The 25,709-nt window shown below is 45.9% G+C and overlaps 1 protein-coding gene across 1 annotated transcript in view; it reads left to right on the forward strand.

The window, feature by feature from the left end:
- PTPRT (protein tyrosine phosphatase receptor type T) overlaps window positions 1-25,709 on the forward strand; it is a 1,078,581-nt gene that overhangs the window by 301,448 nt on the left and 751,424 nt on the right. Inside the window, 1 exon segment of the mRNA XM_079943946.1 lies at window positions 6,354-6,479. Within this exon segment, the coding sequence (XP_079800072.1) occupies window positions 6,354-6,479 (126 nt within the window).

Here is a 25,709-nt window from a genome sequence, read left to right on the forward strand (position 1 = left end):
AAATCCAATTTCCTTGCTACCGTTTTCCATTTCTCTGTTGACTTTATATGCTTGACTCACATCAGAGCATCTGGGGCCTTTGCTACCTTTTGACCTCAACCTGTCCAGGAAAATAGCTTCTCTGTCCCTGTGTAGAGAGATAGCGCTGGGTCCTCCCTCGGCCTGTGGCTGCACTGCCCTGTCCTCCCTCAATTATTGGGGTCTTCTCCAAACCAGGACATGTGCTTTGGAGGCTGAGCCCAATTCTGGGGGTGGGGGTCGTTTTAGGAGATTTTTGTTTTCTTCCAAAATGATAGTGATGGAGTTGGTATCAGTTGAATGGGACCAGTTTAAAACAGAATGAGGCGAGCATCCAAACGAGTGTCTTTGGAGGATCTCTCCAGTGATAAGTTTTCCCCAAGTAGCCTGCCACGAACACCTGCAGAGATGGTCTGGACCCTTTTATAGCAGGTGCTATGTGCCAAGGGATTCCACCGAGAGAGAGAGAAACATAACTTTTTTTTTTTTTTTTTTTTTTTTTGCGGTACGCAGGCCTCTCACTGTTGTGGCCTCTCCCGTTGCGGAGCACAGGCTCAGCGGCCATGGCTCACAGGCCCAGCCGCTCCGCGGCATGTGGGATCTTCCCGGACCGGGGCGTGAACCCGTGTGAACCCGTGTCCCCTGCATCGGCAGGCGGACTCTCAACCACTGCGCCACCAGGGAAGCCCGAGAAACATAATTTTTGAAAGAGCAAGAGGAGCCGCAAGGAGACTCAGGATCGTGCGTTTGAGTATTTCATGCCGTGGGTACACGGGAAGCCAGTCTCTCCTTCCTTCTCCTCCCTTTGGTGGCTCTCAGTAGCTCGTCCTTGGGCTGGTGGCATGGCGCTGCCTCTCTGGGGCTCCTGAGAGTTCCCAGGCCTTTCTGAGCCTCTGGAATCCTTAACCTTGACCACTGGAAGGTTCCTTCGTGATCCATCTTGCACCCCAGAAAATGAAGGCCCAGAAAGGAGGAAGGAAGGTGAGCTAGAGGGGCTGCACCCTCTGGCAGTGTAGATCATTGCCAGAGTGTATAATCTTGAGCTCATAACCACTCTGTTTGTCGGTCTGTTGGCTGAGAGGAAGAAAATTCAGGGAGGCTTGCTAAAAAAATATTTATCAAGTATATTTTCTCTCCTGAATAGCTTTCAAAACTTATCTCTGGGTCAAGTCAGATCGACAGGGAGCATGTCTAGACTGTATCATATTGGGCTCCAGTGAGTTGCTTTTCCTAAATTGTATGTTTGGGTGATGCTATCAATTTATATGGAGAATGCTTATGAGAAATAGTCTCATGAAATTGGCCACGCGCCCCATGTGTGCATGCTGTCTTAGATATTGTTCATTATGGGCTATGGGATTTCTGTTACCAGTACCCCTTTGGAGACGTTCTCGTGTGATCTAAGCACCTGGAATGGTTGTAATTTACCTGAGCCATTTGGCTTTTATTGTATGAACGCAGAGTGTCCAGTATCTGAACAGATTGTACTTTTTCTCTTGGCCTCCGGAAGCTCAGAGTCAAACAGGTAACTCCCTTTTAGCAGGTGGACATTTGGGAAATTGCAGGGTGGACTTGTAACTCTCTCCTTCTGTCCTGCTTGTCTTTCTTCTCCTGTCCTCAATTTGCCTTTTGCCATCATGCTGTACTTCCTTCTTCTGTGTTTGTCCATCCACTGTGGCTGGACTCGAGTTGATAGAGGGTAGACTGGTAACCAGTTACCCCATGGTCTATGTTTTTTTTTTTTTTTTTTTTGGGTCTATGTTCTTGATCTATACAAAGCACAGGGATACTTCAGACGATCACCTGGCCATGCATCCTGCTTTGCTGGGAGCCCAGGAGCTGCACAGAAAAGTCATGAACCATGTGTACCCCTGGAGTTTGGACATACATGTGTGATAAAGTGCAGGACAGGGGCCTGTTCCTAGAAACTCTTCTCTATTGAGAGACACTGAGGTCCACACAATAGATGACAAATTCTGGCAGCGTGGAATGGAACTGACACGTGGGCCTGGCTGTCCCAAGGAAATAGTGGCTCAAAATAGAATGTAAGGCTGCTTTCGGCTCTACTTTAAGCCAGCCCCTCTTCAAGGGAAACAGAGGACTGTGGTCTGAAAATAAGAACCAGGTCACTGGGGCCACAGGCCTGCTGCTGTGGGACCCCAGTATCAAAGAACAGACTGTTGGAAAGACATTGGCTCAGTGGCTGCAAGTTGAAGTGGTCACCAGAGCTTCGCAGGTGGAGGCAGCGAGGTGCCCGGGGGTGGCTGTGAAGAGGAGAGGGGTCCCTACCCTGTAGAGGGCCAGGACCTGCCAGCACTCAGCTCGGGGGCAGCTGAGCAGGCCATCTGCCATTGGGTGGAGGAAGGGAGGTGAGGGGTGGACGACTGACCTGATCCAGGAGACTAGGGGCAAATGATTGATATGACCTTGCTTGGGATATGTAAGCTGGGATGCCCAGAGGTATAACTGAGCCCTCCTAAATCTTGTCTAGAACACAGCTGAGAATTGGATTAATTAGACCATTAAGTAAAATTTATGAATAATTTTTCCTTTGAGCTTCGACATATCTCTGTAAAAGTGTGTTTTGCATCACACCCTCAAGTGTATGTTTGTGCGGTTATCTTTCCCTGTCCTCTGCAAACCTTGTGAGGGTAAGAATCATATCTGTCAATCCTGTGCCCCTGCACAGACCTGTAAAAAACAAAAAACAAAAAACGTCATTAAATGTTTCTAGGATAATAAGCAGGGTAATGAATTCAAATGGGAAAGACACAACCACCTTGGAAGCACTTTATCTTCCTAACCCCCTCTCATCACCTTGTAAGTGAAAGGCTTGGTCCTTGGTTTCTGGGGAATACATTCTTTCTCTGGTCTATTAGAAAGAGCATGGGTTCTGTGGTTAGGTCACCATAGATTTACACTTGCCTCTGACACTTTCCTTCTGTGTTACCTGAGCAGGTCGTTTAACCCTTTAATGCATCAATTACCTTATACTTAAGTAGGGATAAAAATCTACTTCACAAAGTTGCGAGGATTAAGTGAAAGCAAAGGTGACAGTGTCCGTAATCAGTGCCTAGTTTATTGCCTGACATGGAGCAAATGCTCAAGAGAGCACGCTTCTTATATTAGTCAGGATGTGCAAGGCTCTGCTATGGTAATAACTAAGCCCTAAGATGTCAGTGGCATATTAAGACTAGAAAAGTCGGCATTTTGCTCCTGTTATGTTCAATGATAGTATTACCGGTCAGGCGACTGTCTGGGTGACACACCTCCAATGAATGTCTCAGGGATCTAGACATCTTTCTTCCTTTGATGGCATTGCCTTCAAGTACACCTTTGAAGGTCTTCACAGTGGGGTAAGAAGGATTGCTAGTAAGAGATTATTTTGGGGGGGCTAGTCTTGCACGTGGTGAGTATCACTTTATTGCACATTTCCAAGGTTTACCACATGGTTTTCCCCAGATGCAAGGTGGCCTGAAAATACAGAGTTCTTGTGTGCCCAAGAGAGAAGGCCTCAACAGTTGGCCATGCACCTAGCGTCATCTTGGCCATGCTTTCTTTCTGTAGCCCTGGATGCCATCTTAGTTTAGGATGATTTGTCAGTTCTGCCCGTGAACACTTGAGATGCTGCAGGCTCCCCTCGCTTGCTAATTCCAGCACATCGGGATCTGGATGTTGTCAGTGGCTTTGACGTGGTTGGTTTATCTTCCACAGGCTGGGAGACAGGCTCCAGTGAGGCAGCGGTGGTGTAAGGATGGGAGGGTGGCCCTCTGAGCAATTGGAACTGTTGCTGCTGCTACTATTTTCTAAATTTTAAATGGAGTGTGTTGTGTTTTCGTCTCTGTGGCATTCACTGTGCTGTTCTGGTCAGAGAAGGTCTATAGAGGAAGTGATTTGGGGGAGGATATAGTTTGGAATTTTCAGGCAGGCAATATGGGGAAGAAGCTTTCTAGGTATTAGAAGTGATAAGTAAGTATGAGAATGGAAAGAGCAGGTGGAGCTTGGGGACCGCTGTGGACTCACTGCTACTGGAACGTAGTTTGGTCTCTGTCTGGCATCCCATTCACATTTATGGGTTCATTCAATCAATGGATATTTCTTAAGCCCATCCTCTGTGCCAGTGCCATTCCCAGCCATTCTGAAGCTTACTGTCTAGTGGAAGCTGGTTGATTGCCTCTGTCCTTGCCTTTCAGAGGTCTCCCTTGTCCACTCTGTCTGGGATGAAGTCTCCTCTGCTTTCTTCCCCTGACCTTTCCTCTTGTCTCTTGCCTCTGACACTTGGGACTTCCATTCTTGTCTGTTGACCCTTGTCCATCCACACTGGGCATTGCCCTTCTTCCCTTTGTTTCCCGAAGCACCAGTGACACAGGGCTGTTGTATGTCGCCAGCTCTCAGTGTGGAGTTGGATGTAGTGGAGGGACGTTACATCATAGGACAGGGAACTGTCTCCAATTCATGGTCAGAAAGGCTTCCTGGACCACATCAGCCTAGGGGTCCTCTCAGTCACCCCAACCGCATCCTTCATAGCACATACAGGAATGCAGTGTTACTTACTAGTTTGCCTGTTTACTGTCTGTCTGCCTCACTCATGCTAGTGATAGCATGCCTCTTTCGTAAACCACTGTATAGATAGCACCTTGTACTCTCCTGGATCTACCCTAAGAGCTCAATTAAATAATCGTGAATGAAAGAACGAATCAATGAAAGTAAACAGAAATTTTAGTTTCTACCAGTTCATCAGCCATTTCGCATCACAGGAGACTTCTCATTGGCTTTCACCTTCTGTAGGTGTCTGCTTTACAATGTGTTTCTTGGATCTCTCTCTCTCCCTCTCCTTCCCTCTCTCTTTAGGTGTCTATACTGCAAATTCCTGTTGCTTTTTAGTGCAAAGCTATTTAATTCTCTCAACTCAAGCCCCAAACCTTGCACTACCAAAACTGGTCCAGCTCTCCTTTGCCCAGCCCAACTCTTCTGGGTTTCCATACTCTGCAAGAAAGGAAGCGGAGAGAGCTTTGCCATCATAGGTTTACTTTAGCAGTGTGTATCAGATCTGTCAACAGGCCTTCCACCAGCACTAAGCAGAGGAAATCCCAGGTCTGGGGTAGAGAAGGGATTTTGTCCTTTGTTGCTAATGGAGACAATGGTGCGATATTACATGAGGCTGCAGACCCAGGAAGGGGCTAGCAAGGGATGGTTTCTGTACGTGGAGCAGAACCATGCATGTGGTTTGGATGTGTGATAGGGGAACCAATGGTTGTTTAGGGGAGGGAGATTGTGATGTGATGAGGTCTGAGCAGTAAGGAGACAAGAAAGGGCAGTGGGACTATGGACCCGCGTGTGAAACTCGGTCCTGGTGCTTTCTCTGTTCCTCTGTGCATGCCAGCTCACCCTGGAGTACTCTGCCTCTTGCTCTGTGCTCATGGAGACGCTCCTGAACTTTAAAGCCCTGATTAGTTCTCCTCTTCCTCTTCCCCTTCCCCTTCCAGCATATAGTCACCTCCTGCTTCTCTGGAGAGACCAGCATTTCCTAGTTGGAGCCCCAATTCCATGCCACACATCTCCCTTAATGTCACCTGGAGGGGACTTAGAGCCCATAGCATGTGCTCAGCAAAATCCAGCTTACACAACTCACTGCAAAGTGGTGGGTGATGGACGGCTTGGACTTTTAGGGAGAAGCTCTAAATACTGTCAGCCTTGACTGTATTATCTCCCAGGTGCATGATTGTCTAATTCTCTATACATTTGATTTTTACTCCACGAAAACTTCTTTTATAGGGAAGGAGGTGGGTGTTGAGAATTTATTCTGTGCCAGTTTTTGTATGTTTTTCCATTTAATCCTCCTGATATTTCTGTCAAGTGGATCTTTCCCTCCATATTCCAGGTGAGGAAACTGAGACACAGATGGCGGAGCATCTGGTCCAAGCTGACCCAGCTTTGCAAAGCTGAGATTCGTGTCTGGCTTTTCAAGACTCTGAAGCTAGTGCTTGCTCTGCAGCCTTGCAGCATCTCTCCATGTTGGAGGAAGCAATTACAGAGGCATGCCCTGGCATTCATTTTTCCTGCTGAGAATGAGACATTGCTGTTTACTTTCTCAGGAAGGAAGATTGAAATCAATGTAACTAGCCTTATTAACTTTTTTAAATAGGGGGCCTGCAGATGCCAATGTCTTTCTTGAGAGCGCCAAAGCAAATATAAAAATCCAATTTGCTTGCCTGAAAAAAAATCTCCTCCAGAGTTTAAAATTCAAAGCTGTAAATGAAGAGCTGATGAGACGGGGGTAACGAACCAAGCCCCAGACACAAGGGTATATTTACTCACGTCTCTTTTGTCTGCAGGTGGCTGTTCCTTTGATGACCACTACAGCAACTGTGGTTACAGCGTGGCCCTGGGGACCAATGGGTTTACCTGGGAGCAGATTAACACGTGGGAGAAACCAATGTTGGACCCAGCGGTGCCTACAGGTACGTGACCAACTGTGTTTCAGGCTCTGTTGGGGGTGGTAGCTTTTATGATGACTCATGGGGAAGAACTTTCTTCTGGATCAAGCTGTTGGGGAGGGCAGTAGATAACTTTGTTGGTAATAAGTTCCCCATCCCCAGAGGTATGCAGACCAAGGCTGGGTGAATTCTTAAGCATATGGACGAAGTCATATGTCATCTGGATTCAGGACATTTTAGGATTTCTTTTAGCTTTGAGATTCTAAGGTTTAGCTACCAGTGGGGCATCACTGAGTTTTGTCTGGGAGGCTGATAGTAGTGGGATTTGGGGGGAAGAAAGCTTCTCAAGAATTTGAGGTCACTGTTTTCCTTCTGGGCCACACAGACATAGCTTGTATATATGTAAGGGAACCGCTACAGTCCAAATATTACTCATAAAGTTTTTGTCCCGACATTCTGAATGCCAAGTTTATCCTTCACCAGTGGGACTGAAGGCCTAATATACATTCCTGATGAATACCTGCGTGATGTAGGCCTATGAGAGTCACAGCCAATGTATTCTAGGGGAGATACACCTGGAGGAGGTGCCTTTCTGTTCTGTTTGGTCTTTCAGAGGATTGGATGACGCCCACCCACATTGGGGAGTACTGTTTGCTTTATTCAATTCTCCAGTTCAAACGCTAATCAAGTCTGGAAACACCCTCATAGACACACCCAGAAATAATGCCAGGTATAAATACCAGCTATTTGGGCATCCCTTAGCCCAGTCAAGTTGACACACAAAATTAACCATCACACCACGGATGGCCTCAACTCTCCCCATGACTTCAGTTGCCGTCAGACATCTCTTAGGAACTCCTGTACACAACCCACTGCCCGGATGCCTTGTCCTCCCAGCTGCTCTGAGACACAGCTTTGCCAGGATGTCATTAAGCTGGAGAGAGATGCTCAGAGATGTCTAGGTGAGGGTGTGGCCCGTGTGACCTTATTGACTCTGAGTTTGGCCCCAAAGCAGGAGGCTACTGGATGGCTCTATCTAGTTCCTATTAAGGGCATCCGTTGTTTGTGTACGTTTCTCCCGAGTATAGACACAGCCCCAGGTACCGTAAAGCTGCGACATGGTACGAAATTGAGATCTGGTGGGATCTTGCTTGACGTGAGTGCGCAGAGTCATCAACAGCTACACGTGCCCATTAGTAAGGTGACCATGGGACAACCTCTATGCCTGTTGTCCCATCGTAGTTCTTTTAAAATGCTGACTTTACTTTCAAAAATGTCTTGGTTTACGTGATAGAATCACTTTTTCCATTGGAAACCCCAGGCGTGCAGTGCACCTCTGCTGAAGGCTACCTACCGCATCTGCTGTTCTCTGTGTGGCCAGCTTTGATGTTGGCCAAATAACTTCAGATCTTCTAGTGCATGTGTATGCGTGGCGTGTGTGTGTGCGTGGTGTGTGTGTATTTGCACGCACACATAGGCTCTTTCGGCTCATCTTTAGCCCACTGGATGCCCTGTGGGGTCATGCAGACTCTCCAAACTCAACATCTCCCAAACTGAAGTCCTGATTCATCTCCATCTACTCAAGCTCTAATGCTCCTTGTCTCAAAAGGCCACTTCCTCACTCGTGCTGATTCAGAAACCCAGGGGTCACGCTTCTCTCTGACCTCTCCCCTCTCCCCTCTCCTTGTCAATCACTCCGTCCTGCCCCTTTACCTCCTGAGCCCATCGCAGGTCTGCTCACGCCTCTCTATCTCTGCCGCCGCTGCCCCGGTGCCACGCGCCGTCTCCTCTCGCCTGGGTCACTGGAAGCCTTTCACGCAGACTTCTCGGCTTCCTCTTCTGACTTTTACCCACTCTGCACAGAAGCCAGAGATTGTTCTAGAACGTAGGACCGTTGACATTATCTCTCCCTCTCATTATCATTATCGTTCTCTCTCCCAGCTTCTGCCTAGAATCTTTTGGAGGCTTTCCTCTGGCTCTGAGAGAGGAGACCAGTGCCCTGCTGTAGCCTCCGAGGGGTCCAGCCCCCCACATCCCAGTTCCCCCCGTGTTCACTTCACACTGGCTTGTCTCAGTTGCCAGAATGCTCCAGACCCTTTCCTGCCTCAGGAACTCACGCGAGACTGGCACTCTCCGTAGAACTTTCACCTCCACCCCGTTCTCTTGTACTTCCCCTTCGTATCTCAGCTCTTGCATCTCTTCCTTAGGCCGGTGCTCCCCAGATCCTCCAGTCTGGGTCTGCTCTCTCTGTAAATGTCCCCCATGACACCCTGCTCTTTTCCTCAGGAACACGCATCACTGATGTTACTTGTTCAGTGTACACTGTATCGCCAGATGAGAAGTTCTGTGGGAACAAGGACCACGACAGTCTTGTTCCTGGACTATCTTTACTGCTTCGTTCAGTGCGTCACACACAGTATGTACGAGATACCATTTTGTTGGATGGATGCATGGATGAATGGGCAAATAGTCTTTATCAAGTGTTTCTTTAATGAAGAAATGTCTGATAAATGTTATTAAATGCCTTTGGGCCCTTTATTAGAGCACATTTTAAATCTTTGCTACCATCCTTCCATTTTACAGATCAGAAAACCAAGGTTCCCGGCAGCCACGTGACATTGCTGCTTTTCCCACCATGCCACTTTCGCTCTTGGAAGGAGCAACCCTTGCTCCTAATCTTAATTTTCTCAGACCCTTATTATGGCACAGTGGCATTTCATAAATATTGGAGTGTACTAATACAATCTTCTGAGCTTTTCTAAATAGAGGCATTTGATGATGATTACTGAAGTTATTCTGTTGTGATGCACCTGTGGGTCGCAGCAGCTCCGTGTGCTTCTTAGGCAGAGAGCCATGAAAGTGAATTTGGATTAGGTGAAATTGTTTGTTCTTCTCATGGGCAAAGGCAGAAATCTTCCTCTTCCTTCTGTAAAGCCAGCAGTTTCCATCCTTTTGGAAATCTAGTGTGGCTCTATGTATTCATATGTCCCACAACCTTTCACTGAGCCCCTCCCATGTGTCAGGCTCAGTGCTAGGCTCTGGGTCAGTCAGCCTCTGCCCTTTGGGCACTTCTGCTGGTCCAAAGGATGAACCCTAAACTCCTCACCACGGCCTGCAAGGTCCTGCATGATCTGGTGTCTTCTCTGAGCCCCTTTTCTCCTCTCTCAAAATGTTCCAGACACACTGGTCATGTTTCAGTTCCCTGGGCATGTCCGAGTCTTTCCTGGCTCAGGACCTTTGCACGTGCCGTACCCTCTCGCTGCAGTCGTTTTCTCTACTCTTCAGTTGCCTGGTTTTGTCAGGTCTCAGCATCACTCCTTCTCAGGGAGATGTGCCTCACTGTTCTGTCTAATGAAAGACTCCCTCGATGTTCTCACTCATAGCGTCCTGTTCTTTGCTTTCAAAGTCCTTGTCATCGACTTGTTACAGGCCAGCTTATTCCAATCCTGCACCATAGCTGACTGACCCTGGGCGTTAATCCCTCTGCCTCAGTTTCTTCATCATTAGTGTGGGAACCACTGTGAGAGTTAAATGTGCTGATGCCTGTGTGAGTGTGACGTGTCTGCACATAGTAGGGCTTCATCAGTGCTGGTTCTCTTAAGTTCTTTCCTGGTTCTTACAGTCTCTGGGACTGTAAGTCTAAGTCCACCTTGGAACCTTGCCCCTTTTTCATACCCAGGATACATTGCTACCTCGAGGGAGAACACCTCTTCCATCTTGAGTCTGTTAATTCAGTGCTAGACACAGCCCCTCATCCCACTCTTTTTCCTCATCCCTCTCCATGGGAAGAGCCCTCAGGCTAGCATTCCAGGCTTCAGCCCTGGTTTTGCCCCCACCTCATCTTTACTGGGGCTGTCGCAGAGGATGGGGGTTACTGCGCCCACAGACCCTCTCCCTAAGCCTCCATCTCGCCCAGGGAACTAACTGGAGCTGCCAATGGTTCTCAGCTCTGCCTTCTCCAACCTTGGCATGAGTGTCCACATGCCCACCCTGAGGTCCAGCCCAGGGCCCAGCAGGAGGGTCAGTGGGGGTGCTGAGGGGAGATGGAAGTGCTGTCAGTGTTCTTTTAGAGGGATCGAAGCCAGAGGAAGTGGGGCTGGGACGTTTACTTCTCTTTTTCCTTCTGGTGCTTGTAGGACATTAAGTGTCAGACTGAACCTCAAGCTGCAAACCCAAGTGCACAAGAACTGAGGCATTTACATCAACCCTGAGCCTCCAGGGCGTGAGCCATTACATCGTAGCCTTTATTGGGCCTCCCCTTTCCCTAGGGCTTTACTGACGTCCTGGGACTTAAGCAGGTCATTGTGGTTTCCTCTGAGAAGCCCTCTGTCACATTCCTTGTGGTCCCTTTGGGGCTAATAATTCTTCTTCTTCTTCCCGAGGCTTGGAGCCCTTCTCCTGAGTTGAGCCAGCCCAGGTGCATCACCCAGCATCCCTTTTGGGGTCTGTTCCCTCCGCGAGTACCATCATCCAGCAGTTTGGGTCAAACAAATCCATTCCTTTCCTCTTCCCAGTGTAGGAACTTCTCCCCTCTCCTTCCTAGCCTTCAAAACCACACCCATGTTAGGCCAGCCCTTCTGGGACTCACAGTATCATCTGTTTAGTAAGTTTAGACCTTTAAAAAAAAAAAGAAAAAAAACAAAGAAAGGAAGAAGGAACCCTTGACTTCAAGCAGCTTCTTCTCTCCATCCTGTACAGATCTCTAGAGCAGAGAAATACAAAGAGCCCAGTTAGTCACCTGATTGGAAAGGGCAGGTGTTGGGAAAAATCCAGAGTAAACATATACACGTACAGACGGGAATATTTCCACCCATCAGCCTGCCGTGGAAGCAGGCACAGATCCAGAACGGTGCTGGCTTTTCCTTCACGCCACTGGCCCCTCGGCCGCGTGTTTCTGCTTTGCTCTAACTGCTGATATGTATAGAGAGAAGGTTGGGGTCTGTTATGGGTTGAAATTTGTCCTGCAAAGAGATAAGTGAAGGTCCTGGTCTTGGCACCTGTGAATATGATTGTATTTGGAAATAGGGTCTTTGCTGATATAATCGGGCAAAGACGAGGTCAGGCTGGTTATCTCGAGCCCTCATAGGGTGTTACTGGTGGCGGAGAAGCGACACACAGACACACAGGGGAAAAGAACCATGTGAAGCCAGAGGCAGAGATCGGAGCGATGCGTTTACATGCCAAGAAAAGCCAAGGATTGCCAGCAGACGCCAGAAACCAGAAGAGGCAAGGAGGATCCTTCCTAGAGCCTTTGCGGGGGTGTAATTCCCTGCCAACACTTTGGTTTCAGACTCCTGGACTCCAGAACTGTGAAAGAACAAGTTTCTGTTGTCTTAAGCCACCCAGTTTGTGGTAATTTGTCACGGCAGCCCTGGGAAACGATTCCTGGGTCAATGACACATCAGTACCCTGACCCCGTCACCTTTTCTACATTAGAACTCACACCCGCGTGCTGTCAGTAGTGGAGCTTTCGCTTTCTTTTAAGAGAGCTGGCATTTACTGTGTGATCACTCTAACCAAGAATGGGGTTAGGCATTTTCCTACACATTTCATCTAACGTGCCACCATCCCGTAAGTTCAGAGATACTGTCTCCTCTTTATTTTTGAGAAAACCAAGCCCCAGAGAGAGAGAAATTACATATGAAAGGAGCCAGGCTTCAACCCCCAGGCTAGAGAAATATATATTGTATACGTGGTGCTGCCGTCAACTAAACATCTTTTAAAGTTATTTCTTACAGTCATGATTTACGATGGCAAAAATAATGCATATTCATTGTAGAGAATGTGCACGTAGGGATTGCTATGAAGAACAAAAGTCATATGTGCACACGAACTTACATAAATATCTATTTTTCTATTTAGTGCTATTTTTAAGAATTTTCCCATGGCATTATGTATTCCTCAAAAGCATGCTTTGCAAAGGCTTCATAGTTTTCCATTCCAGTGACTGTTCTATGGTTTGTTTAACCACCACGTTGTTGCATGTTTAAGTTCCTTCCACTGAGCCCTCGGTCGCATTGCAGTGACTGTTCTTTTACATAGATCTCTGTGCTCCTCTCCAACAGAAGTTACCAAATTTGCTTTACATATTTTTCTGTAGTTCTGTACTCCCTTGTGTACCGAACACAGAGTGGTTATGTTTATTTTTGAGATCTGGAAGAAGAATATCATTCACATGTCAAACATGGAATCCTGGAAATTTACCCGTGAGTCAATATTGGGAAAACGCTTTGTGAATTCTGAAGCCCTAAACACAAGTCAGGAACTGGTGATGGTCCCCTGAGTGCACTGCGTTATGGCTCTTAGCACAGTGGACGGAGACCTTCTGGGGATGAGCAGGAGTTATGTTCTAAATAGTAATCAATCAGAGCAGTCCAAGCGCTGACCAGGCAAGGTGGACGTCAGCTGTACAAAGCAGGATGGGCTCTCCAGTGCCAACTAGAAGAGAAGCCAGCCTCTTCACAGTCTGTGTGCTGAGCTACTTCGGTTCTCCTTACAGGCTGGGGCCCCATCTTATCTGCACGTAACTCCAGTGCCTGGGATGTAAGAGGTAGCGGTGAATGCTTGTTAAATGACCTGCTCTTATTAATAATTGAACATTCTCCTGATATGACGCCAGCATCTATCTCCAGCCTCAGCCCCCTCTCCTGCCCTCTCCTCTTACTTTTCCCCTTCTACATAATCACAGGAGAGAAACCTTCATGCTTTTGTTTTGGGAGTCCTGCCTCCAACCCTGCTTCTTGATTTGGGGACTCTCTCATTGTGTGGAATCTTGGTGGAGTGTGGGGCTTGCCGCCATGTGAAATTGCCAGATACTTACCACCCCCAGCAGCCTGGGCGTGGCTGGACATGTGACCTGGACCCAGCCAGTTAGACCCTCCTGCCCAGGACTTCTCATCTGGGGGTGGGGGGTGAGTCAGCAGCCAGAGGCTTGTGTAGCAGGTGTGTCCAGTGGAGGGGTGGCATCTGTACCACAAGAGGTTGTCCTAAAAGAGGTTACTCAACTGCCTGTTTCTTGGTCCCCCGGAACTACCTTAGTTTCTGTTCTTTTTCAAGCTGTCCTCCAGCTCTCTCTTCATGATGAGTTTCCCAGTATTCTTCCAGAACATTCCTACTTTTGAGACAGATCGTCATAGTTTTTTCTTGTTTTCAACCACAAACCCTGAAGGCCACCCCATCATGCCTGTGGCTCGAGGGTACCTCCTGTTCCCCTTCTTTTTATTGATAGAGGATGTCACCTCCTCCAGGGGGCTTTCCCTGACTGCTCTGTGCTTCTGTGGCTGAGTTTATGACACGTTTTCTCTGATTCATCACTGAGGCTGTGAGCCACTTGAGGGCATGGGCCGCCTCTCATTGCTGAATTCCTTGGGCCCTGCATGGGGCTTAGAACAGGGCAGTTGGTCCGTATATGGACTAAATTGCCATTAGGATTATTAGTATTAGGAAAGTCAAGAGAGAAATGATGTCTGGAAATGGGGGAGAACCCGGAGAGGCGGCTTCTTTCTTTGGCATTTTCACGGGACACGGGGCATCTGTGGCTCTCACATCCTGAGTGCCTCCCTTCAGCTTGACGAGGCTGGGGACTGGCTGGTCAGGGCTCTTCTGATCTAGAGTTGATTCTTGGGGAAAATAAAGGGACCCTAGGGATTACCTCTTCTTCACTCTGGGGCCTGATCTACTCTCACAGATGTGTAGATTGACTTATAACCCATGTAAGAGGCTCTCCAGTAGAAAAATGTGACTCATCCAAAATCTGACCTACTGTTTCTTTAATGTTGTGCTTACATTAAAATGATCTGGAAGCATAGGCCCCTAAGTGTCCTTAATCACTCCTGATGGTATTGATTGGCTTAAAGCTATAAGCTCTTATGTTCCCATTTAGTCACTGTGGGATCAATACATTTTTTTTCCCCTTTAGTGATAAAATATTATATATTCATTCTTAAAGAAATGCTGAGTTTGCGCATATAAATTAATTCTTTCCACCCCCATCTTTTTTTTTTTTTTTTTTTTTTTTGCGGTACGCGGGCCTCTCACTGTTGTGGCCTCTCCCGTTGTGGAGCACAGGCTCCGGACGCGCAGGCTCAGCGGCCATGGCTCACGGGCCGGCGCACGAACCCATGTCCCCTGCATCGGCAGGCGGACTCTCAACCACTGCGCCATCAGGGAAGCCCTCCACCCCCATCTTTGTTCTCTTAGAATATCACTATGGACAAATTGATGTGTATTGGGGTGGGGGGAGGGAGAGAGAGAGAGAAAGGGAGAGGGAGCCAGGGAGGGGGAGGGGAAGGAGAAAAGAAAGGAGGGAGGGAGGGAGTCAGAGAGCATATATGTATGCGGTAATAGTAACAATAATGGTAGGAAAGAGATATTTATATAGTACTTACTGTGTGGCAGGTACTCTCCTAAACACTTTAAATATAGTAGCTTATTTAATCCTTGTCATACTCCTCTGATGTAGATCTTATGATCTGCATTTTACAAATTAGGGAACTGGAGGCACACAAAACTTGAAGGACTTGCCCAAGTTCATAGTTAGCTTATGATGAAGCCAGGGTTTGCCTGTAGGCAGTGTGGCTTCCAACTTTGTGGTTCCTGCAATCACCTTACTCTGGTGCCTCCTTAGAATGCAGGTCACGAGGAGGATCGTGGTTCCCAGACAGCTGGGTCATCGGTCACTTTTCAGACCACTGTGTTCAGATCTAGCTTTCACCTTCCAGGGCTGCATGGTATCCCACTGGATGGATGCCCCATGGTTTATGGAACTGACACCCAAGAAATGGCCATGGGAGAACAAAACATAAAAGCCAAAGTCTACCCCAAATGCTCAAGTAAAAGGAAAGATCTCTGCCTCCAAACAGTTCTCAGTAAAGTTCTTCTAAAGCATCTCAGCATCAGCCTGCAGTGACCCCAGTCAGTGCTAGTTTGGGCTGCTTACAGGGATGAGCAGAATTGGTAGGAAAAAAAGGCAAGAGAATTGAAGACAAGTGTAGTGTTATTCTTGAGGAGATGGCCAAATAATGATGGGTGCTAAGGATGGCTTGGAGAAGCCACAAGGGGCCTTTGCAGTGATCAGATAAATGGGAAAACACATCTCTTCTATACCCACATAGATGCTTGCCTTGACATTCAGTTTTCTGTGACATCACCCCTGGATTCAAAAAGTATTGAATCCAAATGGTGTAAATGAATTAACGTGATATAGACCCACGCCATTCAACTTAAAATGTGTTTCCTCCCATCCAAGTACTAACCAGGCCTGACCCTGCTTAGCTTCCGAGATCAGATGAGATCGGGCTGAACAGGGTGTGAGGTGGATGGACCTAGAGTCTGTCATACAGAGTGAAGTAAGTCAGAAAGAGAAAAACGGATACAGTATGCTAACACGCATATATGGAATCTAAAAAAAAAAAAAAGGTTCTCATGAACCTAGGGCCAGGACAGGAATAAAGACGCAGGTGGGGAGGGGCAAGGGAAGCTGGGATGAAGTGAGAGAGTGGCACTGACATATATACACTACCAAATGTAACATAGATAGCTAGTGGGAAGCAGCCGCATAGCACAGGGAGATCAGCTTGGTGCTTTGTGGCCACCTAGAGGGGTGGGATAGGGAGGGTGGGAGGAAGACGCAAGAGGAAGGGGATCTGGGGATATATATATATACATATAGCTGATTCACTTTGTTATACAGCGGAAACGAACACACCATTGTAAAGCAATTATACTCCAATAAAGATGTTAAAAAAAAAAAAAGTGCTTCCTCTGATGACAAACCCAGATGTCAATGGCACATGTGACGAGTTTGAATAAAAGTTTCTATAATATATGGGAATGGATAAGAAACCACTACTTTTTGGAGCAAAATTTTGTGTTATTTCGGTTGTTTTAGTTTACCAGGTACAGAGGAACACGTACTTTAAAAAAAATGGAAGTATAGTTGATCTACAATATTGTGTTACTTTCTGGCGTAGAGCAAAGTGATTCAGTTATACATGTATATTATTTCAGATTCTATTGCATTATAGGTGATTACAAGATATTGAACATAGTTCCCGATGCTATACATTAACTCGTTTATGAAACACACGTACTTTTAGTACTTTTAGATAACAGGTGTCAAATTAACAAATGTCTCCAGGCTTATGTAAGGAGAGATTTTATTTGAAAGGATTATCGCAAGAGCGGGGTGGGGGGGGGGAGAGTCTGCGGCAGTAGGGGGAGGCTGCTGTGGCGGTGTGGAGGATACCCCCCAACCATGAGATCTGCAGGGGTCTCGGAGGTCAGGCAGAAAAGGGCGTTCTGTAACGGAGAAGGGAATGAGGCTGGCGAGAACCATGTGTGGAGAAGTGGGATGAGCTGGTGACAAACCGCTGTTTTTTAACGAACCCATGTATTCCACTAAGTGGATGATGTTCTAAGGGCTTTATGTGTTTTTAACTCATTTCATACTTCAGCGGCACTGCGAGCTGGGTACTGTGCTTACCCATGTTTTACACATGAGGAAACTGAGGCCCACAATGTTGAGGAAATACCCAAAACCTAGTAGTAAAAAGAGGAGCTGAGATTCCCTCCCCCCCCCCGCTTTTTTTTTTTTTTTTTTTTTGCGGTACGCGCGCCTCGCACTGCTGCGGCCTCTCCCGTTGCAGAGCACAGGCTCCGGACGCGCAGGCTCAGCGGCCATGGCTCATGGGCCCAGCCGCTCCGCGGCACGTGGGATCTTCCCGGACCTGCGCACGAACCCGTGTCCCCTGCATTGGCAGGCGGACTCTCAAACACCGCGCCACCAGGGAAGCCCAGGAGCTGAGATTTGAATCCAGGCACTTGGTTTCAGAGTCTGGGCTCTGAACCACGACCTATTTGTAAGGTAATATATTATCTTATGAAACGTGATTTTAAATACGGAGGTGTAATGAAATCATATCTTAGCTCTCATAGTACTAATTTAGATACCATTTGACTAATTCATTTACATGTGGGAAATTGTGTATATGGAAGTTGCCTGAAAACTTTTTTGTGGGGTCTTCTCACTGGGAGAGTGAGGGGGGGTGCCCTATGTCTAGTCACTGAGGGTTGACTGTCCTACTGGCTGGTTGAGTCGACTGAGCCCATCAGGGTCCACCTAAACGCAGACATGACAAGCCTGCGTGTGGTTCTGCGTGGTTTGTCACAAGGGAACATCACGGATGCCTCGGGCATCAGAGACATCTCACTGGACCACAAAGCTGACTCCCCTGGTGCATCCTCAGTCTTCTGCTGCTTCTCCCTCAGCCACTCCCGGGCCAGCCTGAGAGGAAGGTCATGGTGATGCCAGCCTGGAGCAGTGCGTGATGTTTTCTTGGTTTGTTTATGTGACTGCGCAGCTGCTCCAGGGGCTGGGGCTCCTTTAAGTGAACACCTTGTTTTGGAATATGTGGATTGCCTTGTCTTTAATGAGGAAACAGTCTTTCTTTATGCTTGGAATATGATAGTATATAATTTGAATTGTAGATATATATTATGAGAGATTTGATAAGAAAAGGAAATTATAGTTTAATATAAACACAGTGGTTTTGGGGGGTAATTTGGTGAAATAAGATGGCTGTGTGACTCCATGAAATAAGGTCCAGTAATCTGGAAAACCCAATAATACATCATAGTCCTATTTGGGAGTGTCCTAGACCTGCAGTGTCCAGTACAACGGCCACCAGCCACACGTGGCTGCTGAGCACTTGAAAGGAGCACTTGGTCCTTTATGTGTCAAATACACACCATATTTCAAAAACTTAGTATGGGGCTTCCCTGGTGGCGCAGTGGTTGAGAGTCCGCCTGCCGATGCAGGGGACGCGGGTTCGTGCCCCGGTCCGGGAAGATCCCACATGCCGCGGAGCGGCTGGGCCCATGAGCCATGGCCGCTGAGCCTGCGCGTCCAGAGCCTGTGCTCCGCAACGGGAGAGGCCACAGCAGTGAAAGGCCCGCGTACCGCAAAAAAAAAAAAAAAAAAAACTTAGTAGGAAAAAAATATTTAAATCTCAATTATAATTTTTATATAATTTTATATAAAATTTTTATATAAAATTTCAGCTGCATGTTGAAACGGTATATTTTAGATATGCTGGGTTAGATAAAATAAATTGTTAAATTAATTTAATCCATTTCCTTTACTTTTTAATGTGGCTACTCAAAAGTTTAAAATTACATACGTGGCTCACATTATATTTCTGTTGTCCAGTGCTGCCCCAGATTATCAGATTTTTATTGGGCCAACTGTACTCCACAGGGATGTCTCTTTTGATAATAATAACAGCTAGCATTTATCAAGCACTTATTACATGCCAGGCATTTTAAATGTCTTTTCTCCATCATCGTTTATGTCAACCCTATGTCGTATAGCTACAGTTTTTGTTTTGCTTTTATTTGACTTTATTTTTTAAAAAATTTTTAAATTAAAAAAATTTTATTGGAGTATAGTTGATTTACAGTGTTGTGTTAGTTTCAGGTATACAGCAAAGTGAATCAGTTATACATATTCATATGTCCACTCTTTTTTTTTTTAAGACTCTTTTCCCGTACAGGCCACTACAGAGTATTGAGTGAAGCTCCCTGTGCTATACTGTAGGCTCTTATTAGTTATCTATTCTATAGATAGTAGTGTGTATATGTCGGCCCCAATCTCCCAGTTGATTCCTCCCCCCCATCCCCTGGTGACCATAAGTTTGTATTCTACATCCGTGACTCTACTTCTGTTTTGTAAGTAAGTTCATTTGTACTCTTTTTTTTTAGATTCCACATATAAGTGGTATCATATGATATTTGTCTTTCTGTGTCTGACTTACTTCATTCAGTATGACAGCCTCTAGCTCCATCCATGTTGCTGCAAATGGTATTATTTTGTTCCTTTACGGCTGAGTAATATTCCATTGTATATATGTACATCTTTATTGGAGTATAATTGCTTTACAATGGTGTGTTAGTTTCTGCTTGATAACAAAGTGAATCAGTTATACATATACATGTATCCCCATATCCCCTCCCTCTTGCGTATACCTCCCACCCTCCCTATCCACCCTCCCTATCCTACCCCTCTAGGTGGTCACAAAGCACCAAGCTGATCTCCCTGTGCTATGCGGCTGCTTCCCACTAGCTATCTATTTTACATTTGGTAGTATATATAAGTCCATGCCACTCTCTCACTTCGTCCCAGTTTATCCTTCCCCCTCCCCGTGTCCTCAAATCCATTCTCTACGTCTGTGTCTTTATTCCTGTCTTGCCCCTAGGTTCTTCAGAACCATTTTTATTTTTATTTTTTTAGATTCCATATATATGTGTTAGCATATGGTTGTTTTTCTCTTTCTGATTTACTTCACTCTGTGTGATAGACTCTAGGTCCATCCACCTCACTACAAATAAATCAATTTTGTTTCTTTTTATGGCTGAGTAATATTCCATTGTATATGTGTACCACATCTTCTTTATCCATTCCTCTGTTGATAGACATTTAGGTTGCTTCCATGTCCTGGCTATTGTAAATAGTGCTGCTGTGAACATTGGGGTGCATGTATCTTTTTGGATTATGGTTTTCTCAGGGTATATGCCCAGGAGTGGGATTGCTGGGTCATATGGTAGTTCTATTTTTAGTTTTTTAAGGAACCTCTTTACTGTTCTCCATAGTGGCTGTATCAGTTTACATTCCCACCAACAGTGCAAGAGGGTTCCCTTTTCTCCACATCCTCTCTAGCATTTATTGTTTGTAGATTTTCTGATCATGCCTATTCTAACTGGTGTGAGGTGATACCTCATTGTAGTTTTGATTTGCATTTCTCTAATAATTAGTGATGTCGAGCATATTTTCATGTGCTTCTTAACCGTCTGCATGTCTTCTTTGGAGAAATGTGTATTTAGATCTTCCACCCGTTTTTGGGTTGGGTTATTTGTTTCTTTTTAACATTGAGCTGCGTGAGCTATTTGTTTATTTCTGAGATTAATCCCTTGTCGGTTGCTTTGTTTGCAAATACATCCTCCCATTCTGAGGGTTGTCTTTTTGTTTTCTGTATGGTTTCCTTTGCTGTGCAAAAGATTTTACATTTAATTAGATCCCATTTGTTTATTTTTGCTTTTATTTTCATTACTCTAGAACTTAGATCAAAAAAGATCTTGCTGTGATTTATGTCAAAGAGTGTTTTGCATATGTTTTCCTCTAGGAGTTTTATAGTGTCCGGCCTTACATTTAGGTCTTTAATCCATTTTGAGTTTACCTTTGTGTATGGTAGGTACAGTTTTGTTTCATATTTTGCAGATGGGGAAGCCGAGAGATTAAGTAACTTGACCTTAGTCACAGAGGTAGTAAATGACAGAGAGGGAATTGAACAGAGCAGCCCACCAGTGGCTCACACTGATGTCTCCCAGACTGGCCACCTTTTGTCAGACTGACATGGGACTTTTGTCTCTGCCTTGCTGTGCTGACTTGACCCTCTGAACCTCGGTTTCCTGACTGAGAAGTAGGCTGGAGCGTCCCTCAGGCCCCTGCGGTGCTGTTCTCCCTTTGTTTTCTTTGCATTTCCCTACCAGGAAAGGGTGGGGCTGGGAATAGGCCTTTTGGTTAGCCTGGCCCTCTGTGCATGGGGAGGGGGGTGTCTCTGAGCCCCTGTTCCAGGTCTGCACTAACCTGAGACTTTGAGGAGGCCAGTGTCTTTGTGCCCCCTGCATCCTTTTCTGTGACATAGGTCTAAAAGTAAGGAATCCTGAGTTTTGGTTCTAGCTTTACCATTAACATGCTCTGTGACCTCAGGCTAAACACCATCCTTTCCTGGACCTTATTTACCTTATCTCTAAAATGAGGAGTGATTTCCCCTGACTCTAGCATTCTTTGATTTGTAACTTACGACTCAAGAAGAAAAGGAGACGTTTTTAAATGTGGGAATTAAGCGATGCATTTACAAAACAGAACATCTGTGAAAAATCCTGTGGTCCTAGCCCCCCCCCCCCCATCCCACCCCCAGTCTGCCTATCTGTCAGTCATGGAAGCTGCTTCTGATTCCTGGACAGGGAATTTGTCTTCATGAGTGTGTGGAGATGGGGCCCAGGAAGATGAATCTCCCAGATGACCTCATGGTACTTACTCTGTTCTCAGACAGCCCCACGGAGCTGTAGTGATTGACTCCATGCCCCCTTAATATCATGGGTACATCTTCAGATTTAATTTTCCTACAGTTGCTGATTAGTGAGACATTTTGGTCATTGACAGAAATTTCCCTTTTTTTCCCTAAAAAAGACCTCCCATTCCTCCCACACTCCCTTCTTAATCCATCTAGTCTTCCCCTTGCTCTGCGCTGTCACATTACTCTTCAGCTTTGGAAAGCAACAGTTATTCAAACAAAGTGTTTTTAAAACCTTCCTCAAACTTTCCAAATCTTTTAAAATTGCTTTCTTACCTAAGTGTTCATCATTAAGAAACTCAAGTTGCACTTTCTCAGAATTTAGATCATTACTTGTTATCAGTAAAGCGACTTGTAAAAGTTAACAGACAAGCAAAAGTATCCTATGTCCTTTGTTAAGACTCTTGAGAGTTTCCAAGGTTAAAACAGATTTATAGGTGGAAAGAGGCTTCTAAACTCTAGCTGCTAAAACATACAAGCATGATGAGTCTATTAGTTGGGGTTTAAGTGGGAAAATAGAAACCACCGTAGGTATTTCAATCAGGAAGGTGTTTAATATTGGGTATTATAAGACCTCCAGATAGTCTCATAAAACCTTGGGAAACCCTCACATATATGGTCAAATGATCTTCAACAAGAAGGTGCCAAGATCACACAATTGAGAAAGGACAGTATTGTCAGCAGTTTGTGCTGGGAAAACTAGATATCGGCATGCCAGATAATGAAGTTGGTCTCTTATCTTACACCATACCATACTCAAAAATTAACTTGAAGTGGATTAAATACCTAAATGTAAGACTGAAACAATGAAACTCCTAGAAGAAAACATAAGAGGAAAGCTTCATAACATTGGGCTTGGCAGTGAGTTTTGGATGTAACACCAAAAGCAGAGATAACAAAAGGAAAAACAGACAAACGGGACTACATCAAACTTAAAAACATCTGTAAATCAAAGGAAACAAGCAGCAGAGTGAAAAGATGACCTATGGATGGGAGAAGGTATTTACAAATCTTATGTGTACTGAAGGGCTAATATCCAGAACAGGTGCAGAACTCTTACAACCCAACAGTAAAAAAAGAAACACAAATAACGATTGAAAAATGTGCAAAGGGCTTGAATAGACACTTCTGCAAAGAAGGTATAGATGGCCAACAGACATATAAAAAGATGTCCAGCATCACTAATCATTAGAGAAATGCCAATGAAAACCACAATGAGATATCACCTCACATGCATTAGGATGGCCAAATTAGTAATAAGATTGACAATTATATTAAAAAAAACAAAAAATAACAAGTGTTGGTGAGGATTTGGAGAAATTAGAACTCTTGTGCACTGTGGATGGGACAGTATGAAGTTTCCATTAAAAATTCAAAATATATTACTACATGATTCTGCAATCCCACCTCTGAGTATATATCCAAAAGAACAGAAAGCGGGATCTTGATTTGGTATTTGCACATTTATGCGCACTGCAGCATTATTCCTAGTAGCCAAGAAGTGGAAGCAACTCAGATGTCCATCACCGGATGAATGGATAAGGAAAACACCCTCTCTACATACAGGGGAATATTATTCAGCCTTAAAAGAAGGAAATCTTGCTACATGCTACAACATAGGTGAACCTTGAGGACATTCTCCTAAGTGAAATAAGCCAGGGAAGGGGAAGTGGGGAGTTTTGTTCCATGGGTACAGAGTTTCAGGTTTGCAAGATGACAAAGTTCTGGAGGTCTGTTGTACCACGATGTGCATGTAGTTAACATTCCTGAACTGTACACTTAAAAATGATTAAGATGCTGAAATTGAAATGTTTTTACCACAATTAACAGGAAGATGGTTTCTAGGCTTCCAGCCCCAGTGACGCATGAACGTGTTACTGACCCTTTTGAGTTGGGCCCCAACAAGGGTCCTTCTCCCTGGTGTCACTGGAGCCAGTAGAACGAGACTGAGTTCATTCGGAAGCGGGGGAAAGTTTTCTTCTTTGATCAAAGAACGGAGAAGTGTTGAGCTCATGCTCTAGCGCACATGTTCTCCCCAGAAGGCCAGTGGTGGCGCTGTTTTACAGGGTTCTTGTCAGTGGGGGCGGCGTGGAGTTCTAGAGGCTCAGGTGCAGCTGTGCTGGTCATGGCTTGAGATCCGTGTGCAGCTCAGGGCATGCCGCTGCCATCTTGAATTGAGGTGTCGTGTGCAGCATCTCTGCACACGGCCCACTGCCGCCATCTTGAACTGAAGTGTCGTGCACGGCGCTTCTGCACGCAGGCCACCGTCACCCGCTTGAACTGCAGTGTTGTCCGTGCGCAGGGCTTCTGCACGCACCGCCCACCGAGGTGGTGTTCCGGGTACAGCCTTTTCGCCCTGGGGACTCTGGTCTGAAGTGCCTGGTGCGAGGCCTCTGCAGGCACCTGCCTGTGCGCAAGTGAAACTAGACTGAGCGCAAAGGAAAAGAAACCGAAAAAGGTTAGACTTTATTTTATTACCCAGATTCTATTTTTAGTTCCGGGGAATTGCTAATGGGCTTTGCTGGTGACAGAAGAGCTTAGAAGGGTAGGAATGATGCAAAACACCAAGACACAGTTTCCAGTACAGTGAGTCCTAAGTGAGGAAGGACCTTTGCGCTCTTTTTACGTGGCGGAGCTGAATGGAACGTAAACTTAGAAATCAGGCTGACCCGAGTTGGAGTGCTAATTCCACCAGTGACCAGCAGTCTGATCAGGGGCTGGCTTGGTAACCTCTGGACTGGGGTTAGGATTCCCTAGGACTGAGAGGACTGTAAGGAAGACTGCAGACTGTCCAGGCCTGGGGCCCCAGGGCTGCCCCTTCTTTCCAGGTGCTATGGTTTCCCTTCTTGCAGCCTCCAGCTTTACCTGCTTTATTTTTCTGTCCTTTGCATCATTCCCATATTCTTTCCTTTGCCTGGGGGACCACCCAGGTCTCAGAATTCCCTTTGCACCTCCAGAAGCGGCCCCAGGCAATGCACCAGAGAGCTTAAAGCACAGGAGCTGTATGTCATTTTGCATTTAACACCTCTCTTCCTCAAGTGTAAGCTCCATCAGGGCAGGACTCAACTTTCCTGTTCATAGCTTTGTGTCCTCAGGCCCTAGAACTGGCCCAGTATGTCCTCAATTAATATTGAGTCAGTGAGTTTGCAGACGATTGAAATGTTAAGCTACTTGGAAACAGGGTTAAAGGAAACAGAAAATTAGGGATGGCTGAAACACGGGCTTTTGGTTCAGAGCACTGTGCCGTGTGGTTTCAGGAGGCCTGGGTTCTGGGCCTGCTGTGTTGCTGACCAGCTCTGTGGCCTGGAGCAAGTTGCTTACCCTCTCTGGGCCCAGTAGCCTTATGCATACAGTGAAGGGCCCTGATTAAGTTTCACCCCCCGTGGTTCTAACTCAGCACAAGGGTTCTATGAGGCAGTTCTGCTGCTGCACAATTTGTTCTTTTACTGCAGCCAGGGACCTCAAGAAACAAGAACATCTAAAATCTAAAGAAAATCTAAAGCGTACGTGGGAGTGAGGTGGGACTGGGTTAAGGGAGGCTGGCGGGGGCAAATGGAGCATGGCAAGCCCATGGGCCACCCCTAGTGTAGTTCCAACCTTTGAAAAATTAACCTCATTTTTTTTTTGCTGGGTATTGGCAGCAATTAGAAGAGAAAGTACATTCAACACTCATGACGAATGAAACAATTATCTAATTTTGACCATTTCAAGCAAAATGTCTTTACAAGCCTGATTTTTAAGACTTCGTACTAAATGTTTAGGCTTTGCAGTATGGAAAATAACAGAAAGGTTATTTGCTTGAATTGAAAGACTGCTTTCCTGTGTTGGAAATGAAACTTCAATAACCTCTGTCCTTGATTCTCTGAGTAGTTGATGTTTGGAAAGGCTACTAGAAATGTACACAAAGTTCATAGGCAGTATGGCCAGAGGGACATTCGGGGAGGACCTTAAGCAAAGCTGTTTAGTTTCTTTATGGCTCTGGGTTTTCTTTAACCTATAAAATGAAGGTAATGTGATTGGAGGATATGGAGATGAAACGAGGTAATGTGACAACACGGAACAAATGCTTGTGCATGGGCACGTGGTAAGTCCTCTCTGTGGCCCCCCCCCGTGCCTCCTTCCT

Source organism: Stenella coeruleoalba (genome assembly GCF_951394435.1).
Source record: "Stenella coeruleoalba genome assembly, chromosome: 15".
NCBI lineage: Eukaryota > Metazoa > Chordata > Mammalia > Artiodactyla > Delphinidae > Stenella > Stenella coeruleoalba.